The 15,455-nt window shown below is 46.2% G+C and overlaps 1 protein-coding gene across 1 annotated transcript in view; it reads left to right on the top strand.

Annotated features, from left to right (window-relative positions):
* The window catches only part of CREBBP (CREB binding protein), a 918,877-nt gene that overhangs the window by 271,061 nt on the left and 632,361 nt on the right, over positions 1-15,455 (top strand). Inside the window, exon 8 of the mRNA XM_029576620.1 lies at positions 1,606-1,752. Coding sequence (XP_029432480.1) covers positions 1,606-1,752 — 147 coding nt within the window. The remainder of the gene's footprint in view (positions 1-1,605; positions 1,753-15,455) is intronic.

Below are 15,455 nucleotides of genomic sequence, written 5' to 3'. Positions count from 1 at the left end.
TATGATTGTAGAGGTATGTAAAATAATCCTTTATATACTGTCATTTTGTCTGTATAAAGATTTAACCCTTAATACTAAAAAATATAGAGCCAGGCATTTAAGATTCTGAAATCTGTGTGAGCAGTATTTGATGAAGGGTTTGATATTTCTGGAAGACCATTTTTATAGTAGTCACATCTCATGGCCCTCAGGTAGCAAAGGGGTGACAACGTAGTGTGAAAACTGGAAGAATGCTGGAATACATGCTGTATTGCCAATACAAAAAAGTGGTAGTGCCTCTATATAGGTCATTGGTTGAGTCAACATGGTATATTCTTTTCTGGAAATCATATCTTCCAAAGGACATAGACAGACTAGAGGCAATCCAGTGAAAGGTTATCAGAATGATGCAGATTCTGCATTATATGTTCTATAAAATTAAATTTAGAAGGGAGAAGATGGTGAGGGAGGGAAAATGACAGATGTTTATCTATTTCATAGTTATTACTGATGAATTATTTTTTCACCTCTTGTGGTGGCCCATGACTTTTATGTCTGGACAGTAGTGGGTGGGGAGGGAAGGGGGTTGAAGTTTTGCCATCAAAGAAAAAAAACTGAAATAGGTTTAGAACATTTCCCTGGTCTCAGTAGAATTTGTTTAAAATTTGAAAACTGAGCTACGTTCTTCTAGAATTAACATAAAAATCACCTTCCCTTAAGCATGATAGTTGTCCCATTAAAATAACTTTTTATTGCTGGAGAATTTTGCAGGCAACATAATAAAATAAGATATACTTGATCAGACCAAATGTCCATAAAGCCCAGTATCCTGTTTCCGACAGTGGCCAATCCAGGTCACATTTATCTGGCAGGATCCCATAAGGTAGATAGATTCCATGCTGCTTATCCCAGAGATAAGCAGTGGATACCCCCAAGTCCACCTTAATAATGGTTTATGGACTTTTCTTCTAGGAACTTGTCCAAATCTTTTTTTTTTAAACCCATCTATGCTAACAGCTTTTACCATTTCCTCTGGCAACAAATTCCAGAATTTAATTATACATTGAGTAAAAAAAAAAGTCTTATTTGTCTGAAATGTATTACCTAGTAACTTCATTGCATGTCCTCTGGTCTTTGTACTTTTTGTAAGAATAAACAACTGATTTGTGTCTACCCATTCTACTGCATTCTTTATTTTATAGACCTCTATTGTATTTCTCCTTAGCCGTCTCTTCTTTAAGCTGAAGAGCCCTAACCTTTTTTAGCCTTTCCTCTTAGGGGAATTGTTCTATCCTCTTTATCTAGCTTTATTACCTTTTCCAAGAAAGACTAGAACTCTTCTAAATTAATGTAAGACATCAATGAGGAAATGTTAAAATGTGTTTGAACCTAATGAGATGTCTCTAAATCTCCAATGTAAAGATTCTGTTAGAGGTAGTGGAGAAACATTCACTTGAACATCTTTGTTTCTTTCTTTTATTGATTGAGGGAGAGTGGTTGGGTTGTTGAGAGCTGAGAAAGCAAGTCTGAGGGAATGTAGATATTTTGCTTTTGCTCAATTTTAATATTCATTATAAATGTCCATGAAGCATTAGTTGTAATCTGTTTCTCCTATTTTGTTTTCAGTCAGTTGCTGAGTGATGGCACAAATTCTGGTAACGTTGGAACCCTCAGCACTATGCCTACAGCTGCACCACCTTCCAGCACTGGAGTAAGGAAAGCATGGCATGAGCACGTCACTCAGGATCTGCGCAATCACTTGGTGCATAAACTGTATGTGGATTTAATATTTTATTAAGACTCCTGATCTCTTGCAAGCAGTACTAAAATTACTGTGAGCTGAATCCAAACTTAAAATTTTGACTGTATGGCATATGTTGTGTAGTTAATCCATAGATTACCCAAGTCTAGATTTACATGTGGTTAATACATGTGTGACTCAGAATGTGTTTGTCAGGAATCTCTTTCCATATTAGGTTCACAGAGACACACACACACATCTCCCCTACCTATATTTCATATAAAAACAATTCTGTGGGTTTTGACAAAACTAAGTACTGTAAGAGAATATGATTTTGCTCAATCTATAAACAAGCGGTTTGTAAAAATCAATGGGAGGGACCATAGATTGAAGTGAATCTGAAAGCAGTGGTCTGAAACAAGTCTCATTTATTTTGTGTAGTGGAATGACCTATTACCTTTCTGGCTAATATCAAACAGTGAAGGGAGCAGTACCTCTCTGACAGCATGCAAATGTACATAAAGAGAGGAACTATATGTTTAAAATACAGTTTAAATATTTAATTGTTTTCAATAAACTTTTTTTTTTTAGAGATGAATAGTATCAATAGCAAATAGTAGTGTCATTACAAACATGATTTGTTTTAATTGCATAACAATTAGATATTGTTTAGATCATTTCGCATATTTTAACTTATAACTTAAATCACATAACGTATATATCCTGTATTATCTAATGAATTAAATCGCCAGACTGCCATCTAAAATTTATAACAGCTTCATACATCATAACCCAAAATTATGCGATCACTCAAAAACAATCACAAACATCCCAACACATACTATATCTTAACACATCCATACATATGATGTATGATCCACTCAAAATTAACTTAATAACCCCAGTAAAATTCAAGGAAAACACAATATTGTCAGAATGCCATCGATGCAGAATTTCTTGACAACTGCTTCAGAAAGTAGCTTCTCAGTAACTTCTAAATGTTGCGCAGTCGGTCTCAGAAGGCGTCGACCTCTGTGCATCACCTTTCTTCCTTCTCAAGCCTTGGGAAGATGGCTGCAGCCGTGTCTTCATGCCGCTCTCTCCGGCATCCCCGGAACGGCAATGGCGACGGTGTTCACCATGATTTTCTTGAGGGCCTCCTAGGGTGCACGTGCGCACGCCATCCACGTCTTTATCCACGTCATGGCGGGAACCTTAGGGGCATCCCCTCCGAGTGATGTCATCACATCCTGGTATTTAGCCTGCCCTTCATTTGCTAACAAGCTGACAGGCCGATACAGTAAGGAGCGGTAGGAGGAAGTGCGTTAGTGCCGGGCGCACCTGCGTTTGCTGCACGCACAGTCCGGATCATCTACCGCTCGATACTGTATTAAAATTGCATGCAAATACTAGCCGCTTCCAAAGCGCGTCCATGAAGTGCAATCCATTTTACTGTATAGGCGCTTATACGGCGCCTATACAGTATCCTGGGTGCGCTGGTACCTGTCATTTCAAATGACATTTGAAATGACAGGTACCAGGAAGTGGATACAGGAGAAGGGCTGACTGACCCCCTAACTGACCCCCTAACTTTTCCTCCTCCAGGACTCCTTCCTCTCAACAGGCCAGGCCATCCTCCCCCCAAACTTTCCGCCAGCCCCTGCTCACCTGCCCTGGCCGCGTCCATCTCCCAGGCTGACAGCTCCGGAGCAGGCTCAGTCCTCTCTCCCCTCCTCCCGGGGGCAGCCGGTGGCAGCGAGAGCGGCTTCGGCAGCCCGGAACGGATCGGGCGCTCCCCATGGCTCCCTATTCTCTAAAAGGTAATGCGTGCACGCCGTGACCTCGGACGTCCAGCCGACGATGAGTTAGGGGGTCAGTCAGCCCCTGGGGCTGCTCAGGAGCTGTCAGCGCGGGAGATCGGCATCCATGGACGCGGCCAGGGCAGGTGAGCGGGAGCTGGTGGAAAGTTTGCTTGGTCTTGTCCCGGGGAGTTAGGGGGTCAGGCAGTGAAGTGGGGCTGGCTGGGGCTGCTCTGTGGCCCGTGAAATTTCATCTCGGCTTGCCTGACGCTCTACACTAATGCAGGGGTAGGGGGTAAATTAGCAGGTTAAACGCGCGGCAAAACTGCAGGTTTAAAACGATAATCGGGGCGCTCGTTACTGTATGGGAGGGAATAGCTAATCCGATCGTTTACATCTCATATACATGCCGCGGGCGGAAAGGGTTACCCGTTGATTTAAAGAGGCGGTAAGGATGGGTTAAAGGGGATAGTGAATCGCGGGTTGGACTAACGCGGCCAAATTGTGAGTAGAAAGCGGGTTAGAAGCAGGGTAACTGCGGCCACACTTTACTGTATTGTCCTGTGAGTTAGCAAGGATTGGATTGAAATGCAATGCCTCCGGTCTAGCTGCTCTGCCGCTTCCTTGCTGTCGCAGGAAGTCCTCTCTCTACCCTTCGAGGTAATTAATCGCTAACCTTGGTACCCGCTTCTTGGGGGCCCTTATGCTCTCTTTCAGGTACCTATCTGGGATATCGGGTACTTGCTCCTTGAGGGCCTGCTCTCCCTACTCTGGTGCCTACTACTGAACTACTTCTACCTGCCAGGATCTTCATCAATACAAACCCTGTCACTCTCTCAGCTTAAGCGCTCAGAGTCTTCATCCTTGACTTTCCTCTGCTACCCTGGGCTGCCTATCATCTACTCGAGTGTGGGACTGTTCTCCTCTGCTGAGGACCCCTGGACGACTTCTTCTGGGTTATCTCACTGCTGTCCGCTCCCCGGGCAGTACCATCATGCTGTATAATAAATACAAACTCTCTGTGACTGCATGTATAGAGTCTAGCCTAGTACTGCGGTTCCTCTCGGGGCTTCTCCCCATGGGAGTGGCCATCAGTGCAGTACCCAAGAATCCACTCCAACACCTCAAAACCATAACACTAAATATCTTCAACCAATCAAAAATTGATACATTTTTATAGAAAAGCAGTGTACTCCACATTTTTGTACAATAGTCGTTTCTGACAATAGGCAGGCTGAATTAGCCATGCTATTTGGGTGAGATCACAGATGGCGCTCTTGGGGGCTTTATGTTCTCACAGGACAAACAGGATGGTAGTCCTCACATATGGGTGATGTCAGTTGATGGAGCCCTGCTACGGAAAACTTTTCTGTCAAAGTTTCTATAAAGCTTTGACTGACGTTGGCACACTGAGTGCACTGAGCATGCTCAGTCTGCAGTTATCCCTGTGACCACAGGTGTCTCCTCTCGGTCTTCTTTTTTCCACTCTGCAGTAAGCATAGCGGTTAGGAGCTCTGTGAGAAATTCTCACAACTTTTCACACGGAAACACTTAAACTTTTACTTCACAAATGCTTTCCCTTGTGCGGGTCTCCTCTCGTGTATGTTTAATCGACGCTCGGTGAGTACTATGCCCTGTTTTTTGGTTGGTTCCTGTCACCTGAATACGGTTTCCCTGGCCTACCAACCGAATTGCGGCCTTCCCTCTCCCTATGTTTTCACAGTTAGCCCCACATAGCCTGCGAGTGTCCTCCTATGTCTCTCTGCCTGGTTATTAGCGCTAGTGGGATAGGGACTTCCACGGTTACCGTTGCCGCCAGGGCCCCCTGTCTAATTCATACCTCGGTACCTTCGTGCAGTCGATGCCCCCATCGCTACCATCTGTACCCCCTTCCAGGCCGTCCTGTCTTTTGACACCTCTCCCTGGCGGTCCATCGATGCCATCGTTCCCCGCATCGATTCTTTCGGTGCCATCGATGTTTTCATCCATGGCGCTGATTTTTCCATCGATGTCATCTATTCCTGGGCGGATGCCATCGATGCACACCTCGGTGTCGTTGGTGCCATCGATGCCTGGGTCAGTTCCATCGGTGCCGTCGACGCCCTCATCATTCCTGTCGATACCGGTATCAATTTCCCAATGTCATCGGTGCCTCCGTCATTGTTATCGTTGCTCTGCCCGGGCCATCGACATTTTTTCATATATATTTTTGATGATACCCTTGAGGCCGCTCCATGCTGCCATCGATACCGTCAATACTGACATAGCACCTACATACAATGCCCTCGCATAACAGTGCTCCATGCTTGGAGTTTTTTTTTTACTAAAGCCCCGTATCAGCCTATGACACTACATAGTGCCAGGAGCAGTGCAGGCATGCTGACAGTCCGTCATCATTTGCCATCCAGGACAGCGAGGGCGTCCACCTCTGCACTGGGGAAAGACCGGGCCGGGCACCGTGGCACTCATTGTCACCGGCACAGTGACCGTCCTCCACCGATGCCATCCAGTACATCGCTGCTATCCTATTCGGTGCTGGAGAATGCCCGGGCCGAGCAGCATCGCTACTGCCACCGTCACTGTTCCACACAACGCTGGCAGTCCTCCGTGCTCCAGAATGACTGGACCGAGTTCCGTGGAATTCTGCACTGGCGTCACGATACATTGAGTCGCTGCAAAGAGGGCTGGGTTCATGAGTCATAATGGTTCCCCTGTACCCGAGCAGGTTCATGAGTCATAATGGCTCCCCTGTACCTGAGGCGTTCCCCACCGACACCGGTGCGGGGTTCTGACCCTCCACAAATTACTGTGGTAGCGCCAGACACGCTTAGCGTGTCTCCTCTGTACCTGCGCTACCATACTAGGTTACGGAGTTGTCGGGCGTATACGTCCTTCAGGCTATCCCTCGATGACTCCTGAAATCCACGGAGCCATCAGTCTTCGCCGGCTCATCCTTTTGCGATCCACGACGGATAGTAAGTACTCCATTCTAATCCAGCTTCAGCGACAATCCTATTGAGACCTGTTCTCTAAATCGGGCCATATGGTTCGAAAGGTTTTAGGTTGTCTGGCCTTCCAAGAACCGTATTAGTGTCAGATATCGCTATTGCCAGCTATGTCAGACACAATACCAAGAGAACCTCTCTACCAATCATTTGGGATTACATCAGGACATCCTCCCGTTGTTAGCAACGGGACTCTGTACTGATTAATACTCTGGTGTCTGGTTCCTAATTAAGGACCGAAATTCCAGATGCATTCGCTGATCTGCTAAATACGAGATTCAGCAAACACTGTCTCAATTGCAAGTACATCTCGAGACCTAGTAACAGGTCTCTACGTTTTCTTGTATAGCACACAAATGTGGGTACGACTTTTACCGCTCATGCTCCCGTGGGAGTTTACATGATATCCTGATTACGTCAGCTCTGCTAGTTGGACACCTCCTGGTCTCTCAACTTGCCAGATATCAGAGCGGCCACCCCATTTTATTCCAAGGTTCAGGGTACAGTCCCCCAGATGCTACAAAGCGCAGAGGGGGGGGGGGTGGGGGAGGCCCATCCTGGACCTCAGAAATATCAACTTTCTTCAGAAGGTGCAGGTAAAATGGTATCTCTCGTCACCATGCTTCCATACCGCAGAAAGTAGGTTGCCTCTCTCCTCTATTCTTTGTGTGCTTCTTGGTGAGTCAACAATATTACAATCCCAAGCTCTGCCGGTTGCACCAACTTGGATATTTCATTTAATCACTAGCAGTGACTGCTGTTTCTCTACGGAGTAAAACATCATTCACACTTGTCCTTGCATGGACAGCTGAATAACAACAACCCAAGGAAGGAGCTCTACCTTCTTCATGACTCACTATAAATCTACTACCTAGGTTTGCTGTTCTCTACCATAAATCCCATATTGCACACTTCTGGACACCACAGTCACAACGAACTTCCTGTCCAAAAACCGCACAGACAATCTGACAAATTCCTATATCTCTCTGCGCGCATACACCATAACCTCAGCCCCTCAATTCTTTCATTGTTGGGCCACGGCATTTTTTCACCGTGCATTTACTCATAGGTCCCAAAAAATTTGCTATGAGTAAGATTCAGTGAAATTCAATTATCAGTGGACCTAAGCTGTTCAACCGCTATCGTACCTGATCAATATTGCAGATCTAGAGCCAAAACCTAGACTGGTCCTGCTCATACTCGCATTTACTCAGGGTTGCAGAGTTCGAACTAACGTCTCGAATACACGTACAACCCAAAAGCCCTTTTTCTCTTATGTTTCCGACCTAAGTCATCTCACTCCCCTATCCCAGACAACGAAGCTTCCTCCAGATGTGAAAAAATCGCACAATACTTCCATAATAAAATCGCCAACATCCTGCTAAGATTCCAACAACCGGCTTCCTCTTCTGTCCCTCTTTCTCCCATTCATTCTGATCCTACACACTCCACCCTTGAAACACTGGAACTTACTTTGGCTAAAAAAGTCGAAACGATCCTCAAAAGAATCAAACCTGCCTGTCACCCCTCTGACACCATCCCCACAAAAACCCTCCTTTCCATTCCGAATACCATTGCCAAACCCATAGCAGACAATATTAATTCCTCCCTCGCTTCAGGCGCTGTCCCAGACATGCTCAAACAAGCAGTTGTCAAACCCCTTCTTAAAAAACCCTCTCTTGACCCCAGAGATCCATCTAACTTCCGTCCCGTTTCAAATCTTCCTTTTATTTCAAAGATAATGGAAAGGTTAGTTAATTCCCAATTCTCTGAGTACCTTGAAAACAATAAGATCCTATATCCAGCCCAGTTTGGCTTTCACAAGCCCCTTATCACTGAAACCCTCATACCCTCTCTGACCACATCATCAGAGGCATGGATCAAGGCAACTGCTACCTACTAGCACTATTGGACATCTCTGCTGCCTCTGACACGATTAACCATACCTTCCTCCTATACCGGCTGTCTCAAATAGGCATATCTGGTCTAGCTCTCCTATAGTTCAAATCTTATTTATCCAACCGAAAATTCGCTGTCAAAATAGGTAACTCAGAATCCGCACTCTACTCCCTATCCCAAGGCGTACCACAAGGTTCCTCTCTATCCTCCACCTTATTCAATATTTACCTCACGTCCCTCTGCCAACTCTTAACGAGCCTCGGACTTAAATTCTATCTTTATGCGGACGATGTTCAAATCATCATCCCTATTCACGACTCATCTGATGCCCTGAAGCACTGGGAAAAGTGCCTCACCTCTATAAACAATTTCCTCTCAAACCTTCACCTAGCCTTAAACACAACCAAAACTGAACTCCTCCTTATAACCCAACACCAAACCTCTAAACTCTTGATATCTAATGACCCGGCCTTCAACACCCTATCCTCCCAGCTATACGTTAGAGATCTCGGAGTCCTCCTCGACCAGCAGCTTAACCTAAAAAAATACATCAACTCTATTCTCAAAGAGGGCTTCTACAAGCTTAATGTTCTAAAAAAACTTAGACCTCTTCTCCACTATCATGACTTCCGGACCGTCATCCAGACCACACTCTCCTCCAAATTTGATTACTATAATGCACTTTTACTTGGCCTCCCCTACTCCACTATAAAACCCCTACAAATGCTCCAAAATTCAGTAACTAGGGTCATCACTAATACATGAAAATCCGCTCATATCACCCCCATACTCAAAGACCTTCATTGGCTCCCCATCCCGTCATGCATTATCTTTAAAACACTATCTATAATTCACAAATCCATATTCTGCCATAACTCCAACTGGCTTGATGAACCGCTCCACTTTACACACTCGGACCGACATACCAGGGACATCAATAAAGGCACCCTCCAAATACCCTCAATTAAAAAGGCCCATCTCACCAATACTAGAGAACGTGCCTTCTCCATCGCTGGTCCTAAGCACTGGAACTCCCTCCCTACAGTGCTCCGACTGGAACCTTGCTCTTCCAAATTTAGAAAGAAACTAAAAACTTGGCTTTTTAGACAAGCCTTCCCTGACTAGTCTCCTTGTACTTGTCCACCTGCAACCCTAGTCCCACAGCCTCACCTCCTTTATGAGCCTCTGTTTTTTCTCTACTTACATACCGTTACACCTCCTTCTTTCTACCCCTTGGAATTTTTCCCACAGCACATATGTTAATACTTATCCCTTTACCCTGTACTCCCCTTGTATATACATTACCACCAAGCCCTCTTGGTATTTTGCCTACATTTTTTGCAAAGTTGAGCTATTTTCTCTTACACCCTTTCTGTCGTTTGCATTATTATCACTCCTGTTTCCCCCATCCCTGTTCAATGTATTTTCCATCTATCAGTTGCTAATGTAAACCAGCATGTTGTTGCATACTAATGTCGGTATATAAAAGTTTCAAATAAATAAATAAATCTCAACCCAATATGCATCTCTTCCGCTCCATGCAGAGTTTCACATTAACTTCCTGGAGCTTTGAGCCATGAGTTATGCCTTTATGCCTTACAATACTGACTATGCAGCAAACCTTTGTTCATACAGACAGACAGCATAGTGACATTGTGGTATTTCCAACACACAAGCACTCACAACCTCTTAGCTGCTCTGCAGCTCTGCTCTTGGCCCTTGCTCACTCCTTGCATCCCCAGGCCACTTATCTAACAGACTTACTGAACGCACTAGCAGACCTTCTCCATAAGTTTCCATCCTCTCGGATGGTCTTGGATTATATGTGTAGTGAGGAATATCTTCTAGCGCTGAGGTCAACCAAACTTGCCCTCTGCGTCTGAATCAAACCATACGGTGGACAGATTCTACTCCCTACACATGTCTCCAATGCGTTCCCATGAACGCCTTTGCTGCAACAAAGGCCTCTTATATGTGTCTCTTTCAATGCCTCTCATAGCCAGCACTCTTATTATGCTGCACCGGGATGGGGTTCACTGTTCTCAGACCCACGTCCTGGCCGAGACCAATATGCTTTTCCATACTTCTCAATCTGTCACACCAGTAATCCATTCGCCTTCTCACAGGTCAGTCTCATATCATGAACTCACTGATATTATCAGGTACTGGTAGCGTCTCAAAAACCTTCTACACATAAATCTTAACATTCAAAATGGCATGATTTACCATGTCGTAAAAAAAAAAAAAAGGGTTTTTACCCCCTTTATTTTTACACCACTCTTTTCTCTTACTCCCTCGGATTCTGCTCCCCAGACATCCTCTACATGGGTATGCCTCTATTCCAATTGGCTACCACTTGGGAGTGGGGATACCCGATTAACGGTTCAACCCCTTCCGAGCCAGCTTACCATGGGTTATCCACTGATTTAGCCGCCTCTATTTTTACTAGTTACAGAATGGGGCCTATATATTAGTGCTTACAAGACTCAAGCGTTCCCCGTTTGAGCCTTGCCATTCCTCTCACTTAACAGTCTACAATGTGAAATTCTTTCCCTCATAGTCATCACTTCTGCCAACAGGGTCAGTGAGTTCCACACCTTGTTACATACTCACCCGACCCTCCGTTCCTCTGTGACCGAGTGGTTTTACGTACTCAACTTCATATCCTTCTTAAGGTAGATGCAGCACCTCATCTTACTCAGAATATACTCTGCCCACTTTTTCCCCAACACCTCTCTCTCACCAGAGCGAGAGGGTTTTCCACTCCTTGGACTGTAAAAATGCACTTGCATTCTATCCAGACCGCATTACACTCCGTAGGAATTACACCTAACTCTTTCCTCCTGTGGCAAAAGCCAAGCTGTGAGTTCCAGTGGGCAAACAGACCTATTCCTCCTAATTGCCGGTCTGTATCTTTTTCCTACTAACAAGCAGGCATTTCACTACAACACCATGTGTAACTACACTCTGTTAGGGCCGTACCAGCCTCAATAGTTCACCTTCGGCCGGTGCCGCTTGTACATATTTGTAAAGCTGTGACCTGGAGCTCTCTCCATACCTTCGCAGCCCATTATGGCTTAGATAAGACTGGTCGGCATACTTCCATGTTTGGCCAGTCTGTCTACTCCTCTTCTGTTCGATTTAACTACCCAACATCCTCCCACCAACCCGTTAAGGGTTTCAGGATGGCTTTCCAAATTCCACCCCCGACGTTGCACCTTTTGCACGTCTTGGGTGCATTGGGTACACTCTCGGGCATCCTCAGCTCTGTACTCACCCATATGTGAGGACTACCATCCTTCTTGTCCTGTGAGAAAGCAAGTGTTGCTTACCTGTAACAGGTGTCTCACAGGACAGCAGGATGTTAGTCCTCACGAAACCCACCCGCCACCCCGCGGAGTTGGGTCTACATACGTTTTATTATTTCAGTTTCGCTTGCGCTTTTTGCTATTAGACGAGACTGAGGGGAGACACCTGTGGTCACAGAGATAATTGCAGGCTGAGCATGCTCAGTGCACTCAGTGTGCCAGCGCCAGTGAAAGCTTTATAGAAACTTTGACAGAAAAGTTTTCCGTAGCAGGGCTCCGTCCACTGACGTCACCCATATGTGAGGACTGACATCCTGCTGTCCTGTGAGAACACCTGTTACAGGTAAGCAACACTTGCTTTATCTGAGTCAAAAGTTTTGATTTTGCTGCGCCTGCACAGCTCTTCCCACATGATGCGTGAACCGGTCTCTCAGTTTATTTTCCGTGCTCAAACACGGATGTGTTTTCATTTCTCTGCGTGTCTCTTCAGACTTGTTTTTCTTATATTTTTGCACTAGTGAACCCCAAACAGCACTTTTCAGTGTTACTATGTCTGAAAAAAACCCCCAACAGGGTTAAATATTGTCGGTGCGGTCACATAATGTCAGTCACTGACAATCAAAATTACTGTTATATCTGACTCTGTCCTGACCAAGATCAGGTGACGTATAAGGTTTGCGACTGCATGTCTCCTAGAGTGAGGAGACAAATGGCGGCAAAGATAGTGGGCCTTCAGGACCGGGAGGGTGCCTCGTCAGTTTCAGGTAACTGTGCACCCTCCCCGGTGTGCTTCATTCCTCCCTGGGACCAAAATCTGTTCCTCATGATGTCTCAAGAAAAGCTTCTTCCGTGGAGGCGAGGTGTAAAACACACCCCGCTTCGTCAGGACCTGAGCTTGCTGTGGCACCTAAGAAGCCCAAATCAGGATCGACTGATTACCACAGGAAAAGCTGTGAATCAACTACTTCAGCGTCTTTGAAAGATCAGAGTTGGGATGTGTCACAAATGAATGAAACAATATTGGAGAAAAAAATAGGTGATGCATAAGACACATGATAGACCCATGCACACTGATGCATCGGTGCTGACCTAAGCACATGAAACTCCACCACATGCTTTGAAGCACGGCGCAAGATCATGTGACTTGTTGCACAAGCCAAAGGACGAATCCTCGGAGCTGCATCGTGCTATGCAGTCTACATCTGTACAAACACGAGTACTAAACTTGCATCGATGCAAACATTATGAGAAAAGAGACAGGAGTGGGAATCCTGATTCGAGACCTGCCCTAACTTCACATGGTCGAAAGCACAGTTCTCCGGCAAGGCCTGCAGAAACCTTCCAGGATATATTTTCTCAGCCACCCTGGGTCTCTCCTCCAAAACCTGTTTCCATAAGTTCTCAATCAACCTCATCACAGGACAACCTTTCTGTATATTCAGGCTTATCTTCACAGTCTCATCTACAAAGTCTCATAATCCAGGAGAATATCTCACCCAGATGTCCATCTCCTGACCAGGAAATGGGATCCTGTAAGCTTCAACTATCCTCAGATATTTTATCTGTGAGAGTGAATCCATGTAAAAGCCATTCTCACAGGACAGGCAGGATGGTAGTCCTCACATATGGGTGACATCACAGGATGGAGCCCAATCACGGAACACTTTTGTCAAAGTTTCTAGAACTTTGGCACCTACTGGGCATACCCAGCATGGCACTAAACTTGCAGCCAGCAGGGGTCCCTCATCAGTCTTCTTTTTTCCACGCAGCAGTAGCCACGCGGGTTAAGGAGTTCCACAGGGATTCCTGACAGGAATTTTCCTCACGGAATTACTAAAAACTTTCATACCCCACAGGGGTCCCTCCTTTCAATGTTTTGACTGCAGCATTCCGGTAAGTTTTTACCAGTTTTCGGTCGATTCCCGTTGAGTTAGGCCCTCGCAGCCTACTGGCCGTCAACCGTACCGCGGATACATTTTTTTCAAAGGCCATGGCGTCGGTGGTTCCATCGGTGCCCAGACTGTACTTGCACCATGTCCATTACAGACCCGCATAAAGACTGTGTAAAGTGTCTCTGGTGCGAGCATGATGTCCTGACTTGCACCAAATGTGCCTTAATGACACCAAAAGGTCGCAAGGCCAGAATGGAGAAAATGGAACTTCTCTTCCGTTCTCAAAGAGTCTGTCGCTGTCTATTGCATCTACGTCATCTGAACAGGCACCGTCCACTTTGCACCAGTATCGGCCACCGGCCGGTGACCGTCCGGTGTCGACGACTTCAGGACCAAGGGGATCGTAGAGAGAAACATCGGCATCGACACCGGAAGTCTCGGACCACCGATGAAGGAAAATCATCGACCTCGCCATCGTCTTAGCCGCCATCGAAGAAACCCCGTCCAGAAAAGGCACTGACTCTTTCTGCTACCGGGTCACTGAGGCAACCCTCACCCGGACGGGTATCGGGAGCTGCAACTCTGCCTTTAGCGGTAGTCCCTCCGGCTACGCCTCTGCCTCCTTCTTCCCTTCCAGAGCCGGGGCTGCTTGTTCCAGGTCTCCGTGAAGAACTGGACCAGATGGTTCAGGAGGCCATTGATAAGGCGATGCACAGACTCCAAGGTCCCCTGGCACCGAAATCGGCGCCGGTCATGGAACCGACCATCGATCCCATTCCGGCAGCATTGGCACCGATACTCTCGAAGATGGAAGCGCTCATAGCCGCTTTTCCACCGATGGATCCTGGGTTATCGATGGCTCCGGTGCCTTCCCCGCTTACCCTGTCATCGGGAGGGGAAACACGGTTCTGCATTCCTCCTTTGGGAGTCCTGCCGATGCCTCAACCATCGATGCTGATGCGCCCATCGGCGCCACCGGTCCATCCATCGACGCCCTCGATGCCTTCAGATCCTAGACCAGGACCTTCAGGAATACCATCGTCCCGTCCTTCTCAGGGTCCTACAGGGACAGGTGCTGATCCCTATGACACCTGGACTGACGATTCATCTCAAGACACCGATGATTTGCCATTGCCACCTTCTCCTACTGAAAGTAGGAAGTGTTCTCCTCCAGAGGACTTGTCCTTCATAAATTCTGTGAAGGAAATGTCTGAATTGGTTCCAATTACAGACTGAGCAAGATGATAGGCATCAAATGATGGAGCTGTTACAATTCCTGGATGCTCCCAAGCAAATAACCTCCATCCCTATTCACCAGGTTCTTTTGGATCTCTTCAAAAAGAACTGGGAACACCCTGGTTCTGTTGCTCCATTCAACAGGAAAGCTGATACCACTTATTTGGTCCAGTCAGCCCCAGGATTCCAGAAACCTCAGCTGGATCACCAATCTGTCGTAGAATCGGCCCAAAAGAGGGCAAAAAGATCAAAACCCCACGCTTCCTTTCCCCCATGTAAGGAACAGAAATTGCTGGATGCCATTGGCCGGTGTGTCTTCCAGGAATCAATGATTATCTCCTGGATCGCCTCTTACCAGCTGTATATGACCCAGTACAACATGGTCTTATTCAAGCAGATACAGGACTTTGCAGAGTCCCTGCCTCAGCAATTCCAGGAACAGCTTCAAGCCCTGGTACACAAGGGCTTCGAGGCAGGGAAGTATGAAATCAGATCCTCTTATGATATCTTCGACACTGCGATTTCGGCAAGAAGATGGGCCTGGCTTAAGTCGTCGTACTTGCACCCTGAAGTACAAGACAGATTATCTGATCTGC

Source organism: Rhinatrema bivittatum, chromosome 14, assembly GCF_901001135.1.
Source record: "Rhinatrema bivittatum chromosome 14, aRhiBiv1.1, whole genome shotgun sequence".
In the NCBI taxonomy this organism is placed as follows: Eukaryota; Metazoa; Chordata; class Amphibia; order Gymnophiona; family Rhinatrematidae; genus Rhinatrema; species Rhinatrema bivittatum.
The sequence above is the reverse complement of the archived record's forward strand: the minus strand, read 5'-3'. Positions and strand labels throughout refer to the sequence as shown.